This window comes from Mustela lutreola, chromosome 8 (assembly GCF_030435805.1).
Source record: "Mustela lutreola isolate mMusLut2 chromosome 8, mMusLut2.pri, whole genome shotgun sequence".
NCBI classification, from domain to species: Eukaryota; Metazoa; Chordata; class Mammalia; order Carnivora; family Mustelidae; genus Mustela; species Mustela lutreola.
The window spans coordinates 42,805,870-42,822,293 of record NC_081297.1 but is presented as its reverse complement, the minus strand read 5'-3'; the positions used below and the strand labels follow the sequence as shown (position 1 = coordinate 42,822,293).

Below are 16,424 nucleotides of genomic sequence, written 5' to 3'. Positions count from 1 at the left end.
ATCCTGAGTACTCACAGCATCTGAGACATGAGGAAACTCTGAGCTCCCACAACCCTGGATATGCAGTTATAGAAAGGCGTTTAGGGCCGGAAGGAAAGATCTTAGAGAAAGTGTAGCAGCCTTTAAAATGTTCTGAATGTTCTTTTTACTGTCAGCTATACTGATAACTTTTCAGAGAAAAAAAAAAACAAACCTGCTAATTTACAAATGAGGAAAATACTGAAGAAAACTGCCATCTGGAATAATTCATATTATAGGTATTTCCCACAAGCAGAACAAAAAATGAGGTGAACTATTCTACACGATAAGTCTTACCTAGTGAAAATATGGAGTAGGAAAAGAAAAGTGAAGCAGGGAGAATCGGAGGGGTAGACGAACCATGAGAGACTGTGGACTCTGAGAAACAAACTGAGGGTTTTAGAGGGGCGGGGGGGTGGGGGGAATGGGTGAGCCCCATGACGGGTATTAAGGAGGGCACGGATTGCATGGAGCCCTGGGTGTTATATGTAAACAATGAATCTTGGAACACTATATAAAAAACTAATGAAGTTCTGTATGATGACTAACAATAACACAATAAAAAATAAATTAATTAAAAATAAATTTTAAAAAATTTAAAAAATATGAAACATGTGACTTATATTTATTTTTCCTTTAAGTAACTGTAAACATTTTCCTAGCCACAGTGGAAAGGACTGCCGTAAGAGGTGCATTCTGCTTAGAGTATAGTGGAGTTACACTGAGAAGCACAGACAAAAGCATCAGGTCCAGAAAATACTTAGCCTTTCAGCACCTACTTTTTCATTAGCTCTGCAATTCTTTGGCATTCTTCCTTATCATAAAACCAAATCCCATAAATGGACACTGCAAAAAACACATCAAACAAATTATGAGCACCTTCAAAACTACAAAATGGAACTTGAAGAAAATATGTACTCATTGATAAATGAAACCCACCACTGGAGTTTAAGCTGGAAAACCTAGTGTTGGAATTGTCTAAGCCCCCAGAGAACTCTGAAGTGTGGTCTTACACATATGCAGGGACACCCCCTCCCCCATAAAGTGTGCCGTCCTCAATAATATAGCACCTGAATATAACAGGCATTTGGCAAATGCTTCTTAAATGAATGAATACAGATTGCAGATGAAGTCAGAATTTCAGAAGTCCTGGCTTTGAAACATCACTGTGTCCAGACTCCATTTGCACACATATTTCATCTTTACTGTGAAGTATCCAGAAACCTGATGCACGAAATTAGGCCTACAAACCTCTCTCCCTCCTCCTCCTCTTCCTCCCAGGAAAATGTTCGCCAAGAAACTGGCTCTGTAAGCTCTGAGTTAGGACACAGTGCAGTAAAAAATAAAATTCAATAACAAATCTCTGACTTCAAAATGCCTGTATGGAAAATTTACAACTGTTGAAAGATGAGATGTAACCATAACTTAATCATTTAGCAATGAAAGAAAAATGTGGTATAATGGAGCTACAGATTCATATAACAATTTTCAGATAAATTGTATACTTTAATATGTGCCTATCTATATCATTTTTATAGCAAAGGCTAAACAGTTCCAAAATACATTTATAAAGATCTACTTGAGGATCTGGTGGTATTAATCATATAAATAATGCATTAGGTACAGATACATTTTCAAATGCTTCATTGAAAACAGCAGCAGTGTTATAATAGGGAAACAAAAACGAACAAAATATATTTTTTTGAAGGAAAAACCTCTTAAAATTTAAACATTCAAAATATTTAATTTTCTGAATGTTATTTGGTCATTAAAACAGCTGTGATGCTTTGACAATTTCTTTCCCCCAACCTGACCAATGCCTCAGTGTGGGATTTCTGCTTCTTGTCAGTAATGATTCAGATAACAAAAGCTTCAGGAAATGTCTTCCTAGTGCTATTTTAGGCAGGTATGTTTAAAAGGAACTCCATAAATCTGAATTACTGACTTGCCAAAAGGTGGCAACGGGGTTTTAAACTTTTTGTATGATTAGTGTGCCAGGATTTCTTACCAACCCCCATGTGAGGAGGAAAAAAAAAAAAATGGAAAGAACCCTCCAGCATTCCTAGAATAAGACCATTTTATTATCTTAGAAATACATACACATATTTCTCTTTAATACATTGATAATCTTTTTTTTTTTTAAAGATTTTATTTATTTATTTGACAGAGAGAGATCACAGGTAGATAGAGAGGCAGGCAGAGAGAGAGAGGGAAGCAGGCTCCCTGCTGAGCAGAGAGCCTGATGTGGGACTCGATCCCAGGACCCCGAGATCATGACCTGAGCCAAAGGCAGCGGCTTAACCCACTGAGCCACCCAGGCGCCCCAATACATTGATAATCTTTTGGAAAAAAGAACATCTGAGTTCTGAAGCCTATGTGCCTTACTATCAAAAAGTAATTCTTCGATTCAAGATCATTAAATGTGTATCTTAAAACTTTTCATTCAAGATTGTTAGCAGCTCATCCCCACCAACGTCCTACTCTGTCTGCCCACAGACACTGTGACACACTAAACTGCCCTGGCTTATATCTCTGGCAGCACAAGTACACTGATCACTAACATTCAAAGACAATAAATCTGAATATGTTTGTGTCTTATGGTGGTTTTAATCTTAGTGATAAAACTAACAGCCACGTCTGCTCTTTTGGTTCTGGTGATAACTTCCTTTTCGGGGAGATTGGGCTTTTTCCAAAGCTATCAGGTAGTGGTAGGTAGCAGGGGAGAAAACCACAGCATGACTAGGAACCTCCGGGCCCAGTGGCAGCATGGAACCAGCCATTTGTGCCTAATCTGTAGGACATATTCGTAGAAATGCTCTGAGTATCATTTGTTTGTTTGTTTGATGTTACACATTTGTGGCATTTGACGTATGGAATCCAGTTTTCATAAGAGCAGGATGCCAAGGCAACTGTTGATACAAGCAGAAAAGAGTCTGACAATGTCATTACCATGAAATAACTGAAATGTAGATTTAGGGAGGAAAAATGCTATGAAAACATCTTTCAGATGTCAGCACAGAATGAAGGAAAGACCAGGTTTGTAATGACTATTTAAGACATTGTGGAGATTTCCTTAGGGCCTGACCATTTATCTCTAAAAAAAAACCCATGACTTCAAGAGTAAAATGGGCTCATTTTGAAATGGCATTTTTCATTCCAGTTCATACTTGGTTTGAATATAAAATGTAACCAGTCCGTGGAGAAAAAAAACAGATTTACCGACAGTCCTGGCTACTGTCAAACTGGGCCCAAGTTTTTTTCCCTTAAAATAGTTTTGCGACTTGCGCTGCATTCCAGCAGGAGCTGGCCACAGTTCCATGAACGTGCACATTCCAGCCGAAGTTTTCTGCCTCTTAGGCTCAAGGCCTCCCAACCCCTGGACAAACCTATCAGTCTTCTCGCACAAGAGGGTATATCAAAGCAGCTCGTGGTGATATATAAAAACCAGAGATCATCATGCCTCAGGGAGGTGATGAGCTGACAGGCTGACAGAAACCATTAACTTCACATTTCAATCCCAGTTTTCCTGTAAAAGCCACTGGGTGAGATGCCCATCCTTCTGGAGGCAGTGAGTACGGCAAGCAAGGAAGAAAAAAACTTGGTTGAAAAGAACCCAAAAAGAAGGTGTGGTTTTTCGAATTCTGAGTCTGAAAAAGTAATCACAGTGACCTGAATTTGCAGCGATGGGGACCTGCCACGTGGACCTGTGGAACGCTGAAATGTTCCTCTGGGAATGACCTCTGGGCTTTAAGAAATTACAAGGAGAAAAGCTCGTGGAGAGGATATTTATTTACTTGAAAACAGTGACCTATTAGTACACATCTGGAAGTTCAGCATGCTTCGAGCCTTCGGCCAGCCCACTGCGCCCCCATACCAGCCGCTTCCCAGTCACCCCAACACTGGAGCAGAGGTGAAATTTAAGGGCACTCTGGTGCATGAAGCTCAACTCAATTGCTTCTACATCCCACCTGGAGGTAAGAAACCCAAAAGTGGGATAAAGACTAGGAAGAACAGGTTGAAGTGTACTCCAAAATATTCTAATGACCTCTAGAATGTGTGACCTAAGGACTCATCTTTTTGGTGGTCCTCTTCGTATTTAATCCAAGACTTTTCAACAACACGGTTGTGAAATTTTGCCTAAAATTGCACTGTCGTGGTCTATCTCATGCTTTGGAAATTCTCAGTCAGAAACAAATCCGGTGTTTGGGGCAACAGGCAAGGTAATACTGCCTTTACATAGCTACTGAAGCATCAGTTTTCCCTCTTCCTTTTTTAATTCTGCATGGATGATTAAGGACAGCCAAATCTCTCTCTTAGATTTCATGTCTGAATATCATAGGTACACACAGAAGACAGAACAAACTGACTGTATCTGATAATGGTATTTTCTTCTTTTTTGATTTCTTCAGCAGAAAAATCTAAAGCTGTTAAATGTTAAGAGGCTAGTTAAGAGGTCGTCAGAGGCAATATCAAAATGTCCTTAAATGCACATTCATTTAGAATTCTTGGATTCTCTTTAGCATGGAGCGTGAGTTCATTCTGGATGTTCTTTGGGAATTGATCTCATCTAGTTTATGTTCCTAACAAATATTTCTATACAATCTGTTCTTTGAAGGCATTTATCATTTGTTTCATATTTTACCCAAAATATCTTTCAACACCAGATCATGAATGGTAGCTTGCAATCTTCTAATAATGATTCATGATAATATTTGTGCAACTTTAAAATATAAGGCATATTCCCATGCAGTAAGGAAGTAGATAATACATAATTACATAGGTAAAGTTTAAATAGCATGAGAAGGATAGCTGATTTGCTAATGCTCTCCTTTCTCTCTTTCTTTAATAATAATTTCACTCAAAAACATAGGGATATATATTTCTTAGTCGGGATGCAACAAAGAAGGCACTTATATTCTCTTTTCACTAGGAAAACTATGGAAATGTGGCAGCGTAAATTACACACATCTCTTCAGCACACTTAAGGGTAAACCAAAATTTTAAAATTCCTTCAAACCCCATTTGTCTCATCAAGTCTTTCCCAAACAAGTGGAATAATAATCCCGATGTAAGAACCAAGAACATCTAATCAGACATTTGATGTAAACACTTGTTTTTGAGACTATGCTCAAATATCCTATTTCTTGATTTATGGTGTCATTTATCTACTTCCAGTTTCTGTAAGACTGACCAGATTGATGATGACTGGTTACTGGTATTCGGTAGTAAGCACACACATACAGCTATGACCCCCCTGAAAGACCACAAGATGGTTAAGAAATTAGAAAGTTAGAAATGTGAAGTTTCAGAGCTGGTAAGCAGTTCAACTTGTGTGTAGTTGTAGTTCAACTGTGTTGTAATTCCGTGTAGAACCGTGTGTAGTTCAACTGCCTATTTCACTAATGAGGAATGTGTGACCTCACAAGGTGAAATGCCTTAGTCAAAGACATCTTGACTGGTTCCATCTGTTTCTCTGAAATACGCTTCTCCCCCAGCCTTACAAATGAAGTTAAGTAAGAACAGAAACAAGTTTTATATTTGACTGAGTTGTAGATTTAGTTTTAAGAGACAGGAATGGGGCTTTTCTAAACCCAGCTTCATACGGCATCTTAAGAGGAAAAAGGCAAGATGGAAGGGAAGGAGGAAAGGAGTATGGAAGGAAGGAAAGGAGAGGGAAGAAAGAGGAATCAGAGACTTCTAGCATTGGCCAGACTTCAGGGCAGTTGAGTGCTAGGACAGCAATCACACTACCCAAGTCCTGGCAGCCACAGATGGGAAACACAAGCTATGTTTGGTGGCTCCATGTTAACTCTGTACTTCTAGCCCATTTGGAATCCTTTGCCCTAAAAATTGTTTTCTTCCTCATGTTCTTTAATGCCTTTAAAATAGTGTTCTTTCATTCACCTTCTGCCTTAGCTCTACTGACCAAACACGGACACAATCTTGTAAAACAGAATCTTCACTGGCCACAGAAAGTCTACATAGCATTGTTATCTTTGACCCCTGGTCTGGTTCTTTTCATATGACATAGTTTTACTGCACCTCACAAATCAGTGATCCCATGATCTCAAAATATTGGAAAGTTCGCAGTAGATGAGAAGCAGTTTCTATTTTATGGGTGACTAATCCTCACAAACATTTTGGGAGAAACAGTGGAAAATCTAAATAAATTCTGTGAAGTATAACAACCTTCTTTCTAAAGAACTTAACTTCATTAGAAAGTTAATGCCTTAACCAGCAATGACAAAAACAATTTCTCAACTGAAGCGTTATATGAATTTGGATTAAATTAACATGTATCTCCAGCTATAAAATAGCATTTATTATTTTAAAAGAAAAGGATGGATTTATCTTTTAAGACGTTTTTATTTATAACAAATGCATGTTATGTCATTAGGCCTTCCTAATCTCCACAGAGGTCATTATCCTCCCAAAATGAGACTCCAGAGGTCTGCTGCTGGCCTCAAGTTCATGAAAGGCCAGATGGAATCTTTTTCATGATACACTAACTTCCTGATTTTATTTATTTCAGGGGACAGTTCCTTTAATCTAAGAGATTTAACAGAGTAAATAACCATTTAAAAAATTAGGAAGCAGAAAAATTAATAGGTAATAATAAATATAAATAGGACAACTTACTCTGTTTTATTGGTCATTTAAATTTCTATTTTCTTGGGGCACCTGGGTGGCTCAGTGGGTTAAAGCCTCTGCCTTCAGCTCATGATCCCAGGGTTCTGGGATGGAGCCCCATATTAGGGTCTCTGCTCAGCGGGGAGCCTGCTTCCCCCTCTCTCTCTGCCTGCCTCTCTGCCTACTTGTGATCTCTGTCAAATAAATAAATAAAAATCTTTAAATTTATATTTTCTTTTTGTTCATAACCCTGCTGATTAACTTCAAAATCTCCTAGACCACAAATAACAAACATGGGTTCCCCAAAATGTCTTTCCCCCCTCTGAGCTAATAGTCCTCCAGAAGACTCAGGTTTTCCCATTCTTCTAGGGATAAACAGCCTCAACTTTTCTGTTATTCCTTTAGTTTTTTGGTATATCCTTGGATCCCCCCCACCAAAATCCAAGCACATCATAATTAAGTATTTACACAACTGTTTCCCCACTAGACTCTGAGCTATAGCATAATGAGTAGAATGTGGTAAATATTCAACAAATATTTGCTGAGTTGAACTGAAATCAGCCTTCAAGAGCTTATACTATCAATACTCCTTGTAATACTAGTATTAATAATTATTACTATTCTGGGCTAATTACACATCACAGACCAGATGTCCTAGATCTTCTGTATTCAATGAACACAATCTCTACCAGGGATTACAGCATAGGGAGTCTCCTCAGAGTGCTCCTTTATTTCTCCTTCTAACTGAAGTTTATTTAGCTTTAAACATTTGGTAACCTTAGGCATTAGTATTGTTGATGGGATTTTCTCATTAGGAGATGAGCTCCCTAGGACTGTATATTTATATTGATCTAGCACTATGTGAGCTAAAAAATGTATTCATTTTATGTGTATTTATTATTACAACAATTCTACCATATACCAGTCTTCCTGATTGAATACCTGTCAGGCCCTGGCAACTAACAGCTCAAAGAATGCAATTAATCTGCAAAATCACTTGCATTTATCTTCAAAGTATAACTAATAGTACTTCGATCTAACAGAAAAAAAGAATTCAAATTCCAGTCATGTGTGATAATAGTAATCTGAAGCTTAGATATACAAGTACCTAAATTATCTTAATAACATAAGATTTATATGCAATGTCAATTATTCTAGCAACACACTGAAAACATACTATCTTAAGTGAATCTCACTGTAGCATATTAAGTCTTATCTCACACAACTGTAGTTTGCAAAAATACATGTTTAACCTAAATATAAAAGGGTATTTCTATAGGTTAAAACCTGTTCCAATGAAAAGCAGACTTCCTCATACTTGAATCAGATTATTTAACCAAGTGTTTAATAATGATAGGAATAGCTTTGCAGAAAATACCCTACCTATAAAGTATATGATGAATGAAAAATTTCCAAGATTTTATATAGCTGTGGCCTACTGAGAAGAGCCAAATACTACATATTGATTGAAGGAAGTGAGCCAGAGTTTCTGTACTTTTTCCAATTTGACCTTAATCTATATTTATGGATATAGGCAATACTACTTTCTCCAAAGCCCTCTATGTTATACACAGCTGAAGCATGTTTTGGTCCCACTTGAATTAAATTAGAGCTCTAAGGCTGTACATAGGATAATTCTGACATAAATTCTTGGCCAGAATTGTTTTCTTTCTCCAAAACCCACAGGTACATGAAGACTTGCAGTTTTTCCTTCTGTAGGTTAAGAAGAAATTTAATCCAATAGTTTCAAATTGATTATTTGAAACAATTTTCTAAATGATTTTTGGACAAAAATCAGTAATATAAAAGACCAACTCTGAAAGAGCAGATAGGAACACTCAGTGTAGCCATAATGAGCACTTACTATATGCAAAGCACTGTGTTAGTGTAGGAAAATGGGAAGACACTTCACACAGTAAGCATTTCAGAATGTGTTTTGGAATCCAGTTTTTGCTCTGCCAAGATTTAGACTTCTATCATGCCAAACTGGGCGCTCAGAAACAAAATAGAAAATACAGTCTCTCTCCAAGCCACAAATGTAGTGTATGAATCCAAATAGCATCACTATACAGATGTTTCTTTGGTAGAAATCAAGAATCTTTAAAGTGTTTATGGTTCAGGATAAAATAAAAGTGACTTCATTTAATTTCACACTCACAGGGTATCTGTGTATCACCTTTGCCACACGGGTACTTCATCTAACCATGCTTGACTGCTAAGTCAAATAAGTTTCGAAATGCTTATACAGTTTCCCATTAAATTCATGTGATGGTCCTATATCCAGTGAGTCCCCGAATAATCAATGATGAAAGTCTGAAGGCTGCGTAAATTGGGTGGTCAGGGTGAAGAGAAGTATTGTTCATCTATCTCGTGTGTGTGTTTCTAGGAGCTACCCTGGTACCACAACAGCACACAGTAAAAAACAAGAACGTGAAACCTAGATGTACCACGTGGCTAAGGAGTGAAGTTTTACTATACTTGAGGCTTTTCAGAGCCATCTTTAATTGAGAGGATGCCAGTTATTTAGATTAATAGTGTCCTTTAGAGTTTAGATCTTTTCTTTTCAGCATGAATTGAGCATGGACAGAACAAAAGAGTAATTCTGGGTTAAGGTCAGAGTGAAAAGTTTCATCACTCAAGTCACAGCAGATGTGTAACCCTTAATCATATATTAAAACACATTAGCTTTCTGAGCAATGATGCATAATAAATAGATCAATTTTTCAGTTCGAATGGCAAAGGAGACTTAGAGTCGGATTCAGGGACCACATTATAATTTTTAAATTTTGGTGGTCTTTCTTTCTCACTAAAAAGCACAGACTTCTAGCTGGTAAAAAGAATCCTTGGTTCTCTAATGCAACCAATGATGCCCTCAGGTATAGCTTAAGAGCAAGACTGTATAGGTTACCTATTCTAATTGCATATGAAATGTCAAATTCCTCGTCTCCCATTCCATACTGCACATAATTTGAATGAGTTTACTTTAAGGATCTTGTATCACTGGACAGATCCTTAATAGAACATTTTCTTCTTATTCCTGCAAATACTAAGACTCTGCCTAGCACGAATGTCAAGTATTTTTAGCCATATAATTACTTTAAAGATGTTTCTTGACTCTAGAGGGCTTCAGGAGTTCAATAAAATCCCTAAAGTTGTATGCATACAAAATGATGTACATATATAAAAATAGACATGTTTGGAGGTAGGGAAGTACAAAGCATAGACTCCCCTCCCCCAAGGACAATGCCTGTCACATAACAGGCAATTAAAAATTTTGCGGGGGCAGGCAGGAAGGAAATTAATCAGATTCTCAAAGGGATCTGTGACCCAAAGAAGGTTAAGAACTACTATTTGAGGATCAATACACCACAAAACACCTTCGAATGGAAAAATAAACTCTCAATTATCTATGGGCAGAGAATGTGACTTTCATTTTCTTAGTAAAAAATTTACACAGAGTTCACTTTTAACCTTTCAATTTGCTTTTGTAATAATTGCCTGAACTGATTCCAAGGTTAAGAAAACAGATAATAAAGTTTCAACGTCTTAGAATTCGTTAAGTTGTAAGACCTTTTATTCCTTCACGTGGCCTAAAGTCTAGGAGAGGGCTTAAAAAAGAGACTTCGTATCCTCAGCCATAGTAAGGATGAACAACACAGTTCCACTTCTGTTACTGCTTTGCATCATTAGCTTGAGAGGTGGAAATCCCTCCCTCTCTTCCTCCCCCCCCCCTTCCTTCCTTTCAAGTAGGCTTCACGCCCAGTGTGGAGCCCAAACTGGGGCTTGAACCCTGAGGTCAAGACCTGAACTGAGATCAAGAGCTGGACACTTAACCTACTGAGCCATCCAGACACTCTGAGAGGTGGGACTTTCGATCTCTACCATGAAATGGCCAACAGGGAGGAATTTCAGAAACCTGAGCTACTTTTCGGCTCTTTCTCAATTATCCCAAGCATAACATCTTCAAAGCTGAACAAAAACATCAGTCATATGTCCATAGAGGACAATTCTAGGATTAATATAAATGATTTGGGAATTACTTTAAGTACATTGTATGTATCTATTTCTTATCTAGATCTGTTCATTTTGGTGGTTATTTGGTGCCACAGAACAAAATATTAAGATGTAGTCCCTTCCCTTTGAAATTTATTACTCATGCCACTGCTTTCTCAATAGCCTAGATAATCAATAATTAACCCATTAGTGGCAGTATAGTGAAAGAGAAAATATTTCATAACATGCATTGTATAGTGAGCAATGTTGTTTCCAAATTATGACCTACCTTTGTTTGCAAATTTGGCTTTCTTACTGCTATTATTTATCATGACTATGCCCAGGTACATTTCAACTGGAGCTTTGGAAAAAATTAAAGCCTACACCTTGCAATATCCTTTCGAGAAGCCATCAAGAAAAATATTATTAATTGCTTACCATATGTTACTTGTTTACTATATATTTTGTTCTAGGAAAAGGACTGCAGGAGAAATGCTAGGGCTTTCCTCTGCCAGAAAATTGACTTCAAAAAAATGATTCTTAAAAGGGAAATGGAAAGTTAATTCTTTTCACTCAGGAAAAAAAGATTACGTTGTACAGGTTTTCACATATTTGGCAAAAAGAAACCTTTCTTCTTTGGTCATGTGGAGAAAGTGGATGGCCCAAGCCAGAGGAAAGGGGTCTTCCCAACAATCTGAAATTCCCAACAATCTGAAAACTAGAAACTCAAATTAAACTATTTCCATCACCTCAAATTACTTAAAACTTTCAGTTGAGGTCAAATTATATGAAAGGTTTTGGTATTATTTGTTTAATATCCCGAAGATGTGTTTTAGAATAAGGGCAGTTCTACAACCAGGTCAAGGAAGCCAAGATACAAACTTGAGAAGAGTTAGTATAGCATTCTAATCAACTTAGAAGAAGAGATCAAAATAAGATGAATTGTGGTTAATAAATGCTAGGATAAAACAGAAAGGCCACCCATGAAATTTAAGTATTCATTTATTTAAGGTCTTCTTTGATAAGGATCAATTATTTCTACTTTTAAAAATTGAACAATATTTTATATATGATAAAAGGCACAGAACTTAAAATGTTTTGTTTGATGAACTTTGGCAATAATACACTCTCAGGTAATCAACCACCCAAAACAATACCTAAAACATTGTCATCTTCCTTACCAGACAAAAACTACAGCACTTCCACCACCAACCCAGCAGACGCAATCATATTCTGCCTTCTATCACCATAGATTGATGTTGCTTGTTCTTAGACTTCATATAAATGGGATCATACAGTAGATGGCTTTTTTTGCTCAAGTTGTTCTTGAAATTCATCCACGTGTTGAACGATTGGTAGTTCATTCCTTTATATGTGTGTGTGTGTGTGTGTGTGTGTGTATAAAATAATGTCAGCTTTTAAAATTTTGGCCACTCTATTAAGTTATGCGGTATTCTCATAATTTGCATATCCATCCAATATGTGATAAGCATACAAAAAAGTGCGCAACAATTAGTTATGACAAAATGCAGATTAAAACCACAGTGGGATATTACTTCAGAACACCTAGAATAGCTCAAGTTAAAAGGAACAGTGTTAAGTGTTGACAAAGATATGAAGCAATTGGAACTCTTATACGTTATTGGAAAGAGAATAAATAGGCACACAACTTTAGAAAACTGTTTGGCAGTATCTCTTAAGGCTAAACATCTTTATACTATATATAAAGTGGTTGGCAAAAACGCAAAACAAATAAGTGCATATATCTACCTAAAAACCATGGCCCAGAATCCTCATGGTAACTTTATTCACATTAGTTCACAACTAGAAATAATTCAGAAACCCACGAACAGGAGAATAAGATAATAGATTGCCCTATTCTTTTTTTTTTTTTTTTTTTCAGTTTGTATCCTGTAATATATCAAACATAAAGATAACAACATACAAAATACATTGAACAATTTAGATTGCCCTATTCTGATGCACTATTCTGTTGCTACACAGCAACAAAAATGAATAAGCAATTGATACAAACAATAACTTAGAAGTTCCTGATGATTATTATTGAGCATCTCTTTATTGGCTATTTATATACCTTCTTTTGTAAAGTGTTAAATATTTAGCCAAATTTTTAAAAAGATTTATTTATTTATTTGAGAAAGAGAGACAGAGAATGCAAGGGGAGGGGCAGAGGGAAAGGGAGAGAAACAGACTCCACTGAGCACAGAGTCCGATGTGAGGCTTGGTCTAAGGACCTTGAGATCATAACCTGAGCTGAAGTCAAGAGTTGGACACTTAACTGACTCAGCCAGAGCCCCAAATATTTTACTAATTTTTAAATTGGGTTGTTTGTCTCCTACTATTGAGTTTTAAGAGTTACTTATACATTCTGGATATAAGTACTATGTCAGATATATGAAGTGTGAATATTTTTTCCCCATCTGTGGCTTGCCTTTTCATTTTCTAAAAGGTATCTTTAGAAGAAGAGAAGTTTTTGATTTGATGAAAAATTTCCCTTTTGAAGGGGTACAACTTATCATTTTTATTCTTTTATGGTAAATGCTTATAAGAGTCAATTTAAATCTAGTGTTTGGTAATACTTGTTTTTAACCATTTTTGATAGACTGTTATAGATTTAGTTGCTTCCATAAACATGAAAAAGAATTTATTTAACTCTCAATAAAATATCTATAGCATAAACCTTACTGTTCAAGCACATGATTGTGGTTTAACAGAGCCATAAGGCCCTATAGCTCAGGGGTTAAAGCACTGGTCTTGTTTAACAGGGCCACTAGAAATTAGAAACATAACCTGTTTTCAAGTATCAAAATTAAAATACCAACTTTGGCATAATAAATAAATTTAAATGTCAAATTAGAATGTCTCAATAAAAGTAAAACAATTTGAAGGAAAATTCCATAAAATGTTTTTTAAAACTTAAATTTTTGTAAAGAACTTTCATGTAAGTTTAAATTAACATTTTCCCACATTATATTTCTCTTCCTAGAATTATTACATTTCTCAAGATGAGGATACCTGAATTCTCACAAACTGCACTTTCTAGGAACTTTTAGGTAAATGCTACTACTATCTATATCAAATCAACCTTGAGGAACAGAGGAATGCTTATGTAAGCTGCTGAAATTGTTTAGTATTTCGAGTTTCTATCCAGGAACCACCCAGAGCTTTAAGTTATGTTTATTGTCTGTTTGATAATGCCCTAAAAGAAAAAAGACTGATGAATAGTTGTGAAATTGTTGTTTAGGCTTTATAGGTTGTCTTGAATAGAGCAATCTAATAAAAACACTTTGGTCTCATTGCAAATATTTAATGGGACACACTTAATGCAAGGAATTAAGTGTTGCAGGGGAGTAGGACACTTGGCTTGTAGGAGTTTGCACCCTAACAGAGAAACCAAGACATATAAATATAAGGTAAAATATAAGAACTAGTAAGTGCCTGTTGTATATTTCCAGCTCAGCATTTAGATTATTTTGAACATTTATGTTTATGTATCTGTCTTGTTTGCTAGTGTAGTTTACTCTAGGAGGGAAGGAATGTGTCTTATCCATTTTTGAATTCTCAAAACCCATTAGAGTATGAATCAGTATCAAGAGACAAGTGTCCAATAAACACAAAAGTCAAGTTAAGAGTATATGTTGCAGCAAGAAATCACAGCTAGATAGAGAATTATAAAAACATTAGGGAGAGGTCCAGTTTCAGTTGGGTTTTGAAATATGAGAATTTATATGGCAGAGATTAGTCAGGGTGAGAGATTAGTGAGGGTGAGTACATTTAAAAGCATGGAAATAAGAAAAGAGTATTCTGGGAAAGCATTTAGTTGTGTTTGGTTAGAAGACAAGTGTTTAAAAGTAATAGTGGACGTGGCTGGACAGGTAAATTGGGACCTGACTATAGCAAGCTGTAAACACGTGTAAAAATGTTTACCTGGTAGGCATTTAAGATTTTGAGCAGGAAAGTAACCTGATCAGACTTAACACTCTAACAAGATAAATCTAATAGTGGTTTTGGATGGAGGGGACAAACCCATTACAAATTATAAAGCTACTGCTATATCATCTTTTTTTTAGGTTTCTGAGCTCAATTTGCTAGTATTCTGTGTGTGTGTGGTAAAACACAAATAACATGGAAGTTACCATTTTAACCATATTTAAGTGTACAATTCAGTGTATTGAGTACATTCACGATGTGCACCTATCAGTACCATCCATCTCCAGAACTTTTTCATCATCCTGAACTAAACCTCTGTACCCATTGAAAACTAACTCTCCATTCCCTCCTCTCTCCAGCCCCTGGTAGCCACTATTCTACTTTCTGTCACTGTAAATTCAACAATTCTAGGTCCCTCATGTGAGAAGAATCATACAATATTTGTCCTTTTGTGTCTGGTTCGTTTCACTTAGCATAAAATCTTCAAAGTTCATCCATGTTAGAGCATCCATCAGAACTTCATTCTGGTTGAGTACTACTCCAGTGTACGTATATACCACATACTGTTTATCCATTCACACACCACTGAATATTTGGGTTGTTTCCACATTTTGGTTATTGTGAAAAATGTTGCTATAAACATTATTTTGTTGATGATTTCTTTTATTTATGTTAATGTGAGATATCAGTCTATAATTTTCTTTTCTTGTAATGTTTTTGTCTTGTTTTGGTATCAGGATAATGTTGCTCATAAAACAAGCTGGGAAGTATTTCTTCTATGTTCTGGAAGAGATTGTTTAAAATTAGTATTATTTCTTTTTTGAATTTTTGGTAGTATTTACCAGTGAAACCATCTGGACCTAGAGTCTTCTTTGTTAGAAGGTTTTAAGCTACAAAGTTAATTTATTTAATAGATACGGGATTGTGTTATTTACTTCTTTAGTACATTTCGGTGCTTTGTGTTTTTCTAGAAATTAGTCCATTCATTAACTTGTCAAATTGATAGACATGGAGTAGATCACAGTATTTCCCTTATTATTTCTTCAATGTCTGTGGAGACCCCCACTCTTCCATTCTTGATACCGCTCATTTGTGTCTTTCTTTTTTCTATCGCCTTGTTAAGTCTGACTGTGGTTTTACCAGTTTTACTGACTCTTTTCAAAGAACCAGGTTTTTTTGTTTATTTGTTTTTTAAACATTTTATTTATTTATTTGACAGAGAGAAATCACAAGTAGGCAGAGAGGCAGGCAGAGAGAGAGGAGGAAGCAGGCTCTCCACGGAGCAGAGAGCCCGATGCAGGGCTCAATCCCAGGACCCCGGGATCATGACCCGAGCCGAAGGCAGAGGCTTTAGCCCACTAAGCCACCCAGGCGCCCCAAAGAACCAACTTTTATTTCACTGATTTTTTCTATTGTTTTTGGGTTTTTTTGTTATCATTGATTCCTGGGTTTTTATTTGTTTCTTTCTTCTGCTTCCTTTGGGTTTAGTTTGCTTCTCTATTCAAATTTCTTAAAGAGAAAGCATGAAGTATTCATCTGAGAGCTTTCTTCTTTAACGTAGGTATTCGATGCCATAAATTTCCCTCTAAGCCCAACCTCAGATACATCTGATATATTTTCATTTTTATGCAGCTCATTTATTTTCTAATTTGTCTCCCTCCTTGATACATAAGTTACTTAGAAGTGTGTTGTTTAGTTTCCAATCATTTGGGGATGTTCCACGTATTTTTCTATTACTGATTTCTGAGTTCAAATGCTTTGTTGTCAGAGAGTATACTTTGTATGATTTCAATTTCTTCAAAAATTTTCAAGTTTGCTTTATGACACATGAT

General features: G+C 36.2%; 2 protein-coding genes across 29 annotated transcripts in view; one reads left to right on the top strand and one right to left on the bottom strand.

Moving 5' to 3' along the window:
• DCP1B (decapping mRNA 1B) overlaps nucleotides 1-16,424 on the bottom strand; it is a 54,272-nt gene that overhangs the window by 17,646 nt on the left and 20,202 nt on the right. The window contains exon 4 of the mRNA XM_059184400.1: nucleotides 798-864. Coding sequence (XP_059040383.1) covers nucleotides 798-864 — 67 coding nt within the window. The remainder of the gene's footprint in view (nucleotides 1-797; nucleotides 865-16,424) is intronic.
• CACNA1C (calcium voltage-gated channel subunit alpha1 C) overlaps nucleotides 3,484-16,424 on the top strand; it is a 744,856-nt gene continuing 731,915 nt past the window's right edge. For 13 of the 28 annotated variants that reach the window (XM_059184373.1, XM_059184377.1, XM_059184360.1 and 10 more), the window contains exon 1: nucleotides 3,485-3,992. In XM_059184373.1, the coding sequence (XP_059040356.1) occupies nucleotides 3,854-3,992 (139 nt within the window). In that variant the 5' untranslated portion in view covers nucleotides 3,485-3,853. Of the gene's footprint in view, nucleotides 3,993-16,424 lie in introns of all 28 variants that reach the window. The other 15 variants (XM_059184363.1, XM_059184367.1, XM_059184359.1 and 12 more) reach the window with 2 other exon arrangements.